The following is an 842-nucleotide window of genomic DNA, read 5'->3' on the forward strand; positions in this document are numbered from 1 at the left end:
TGTGCTCTCTGTGAAAGCCTGAGAGAATGTTTTCTCTCCATGTGACTCTCCTTAGGCACACTCTACATCGTTGATCACTTTCCACTGTGGCCCTTTCCCTTTTTATTTTTTTTTTCATTTAAGTATTTAATCTTATAGCATATTTAATAAATCAAATGTTTGCAATAAAAATCTTTATTCCATACAAAAGTAATATGTTTCACTAAGACAAAGGAAAAGTACATTCTTATCTTGAATCCCATTATTTCACATGATTTATACCTCAGATAATTTCAAAGAATTAGATTTCCTGACATTCAAATACTGCCTACATGCTGTAGGAAGTTTCTGTAATCTTTTCTTGCTAGGAATTGCAGTTCTTCAGAAATCTTCCCTTTCTTTCAGGTATTCCATTTTATATTCTTTTTTATTTTTGAACTTCTATCAGAATTAATTTAATTGATTTATTTCACTATTACTTTAAGTTGTATATGAGAAAGTGTAGTGTAGCCGTTAGTCATAAGCTATGTATATGTATGTATGTATGTATACATTTTAGCTATACAATTCTTATATTATCACATTCACATAACAATAGACATTAAATTTATAAAATCAATTTATGAAAGAAAAATATTTTTATTGGCTAATAATGTAAATGCTATTGTGGTATTGATTTTATATCCTGTCATTTTGCTGAATTTGTTTATTTTTCCCCCATAATTTTATTGATAAACAAATAGCAATCAGACAGTTTCAGATCAAATAGGTAGGACAGTTTCAATAATTCATACATTGCATACATTCTTCCTAGTGGTTAATTGCTGTACAAGATGCAGACATGATATCCTATTTACAAACAC

At 28.5% G+C, this 842-nt stretch overlaps 1 protein-coding gene across 1 annotated transcript in view; it reads right to left on the bottom strand.

Annotated features, from left to right (window-relative positions):
- Positions 1–360: 360 nt before the first annotated feature.
- The window catches only part of LOC111813935 (COX assembly mitochondrial protein homolog), a 3,415-nt gene continuing 2,933 nt past the window's right edge, over positions 361–842 (bottom strand). The window contains exon 2 of the mRNA XM_023706152.1: positions 361–404. Within this exon, the coding sequence (XP_023561920.1) occupies positions 361–404 (44 nt within the window). The remainder of the gene's footprint in view (positions 405–842) is intronic.

The sequence above is a fragment of the Octodon degus genome, unplaced genomic scaffold (genome assembly GCF_000260255.1).
Source record: "Octodon degus isolate 3935 unplaced genomic scaffold, OctDeg1.0 scaffold00243, whole genome shotgun sequence".
NCBI classification, from domain to species: Eukaryota; Metazoa; Chordata; class Mammalia; order Rodentia; family Octodontidae; genus Octodon; species Octodon degus.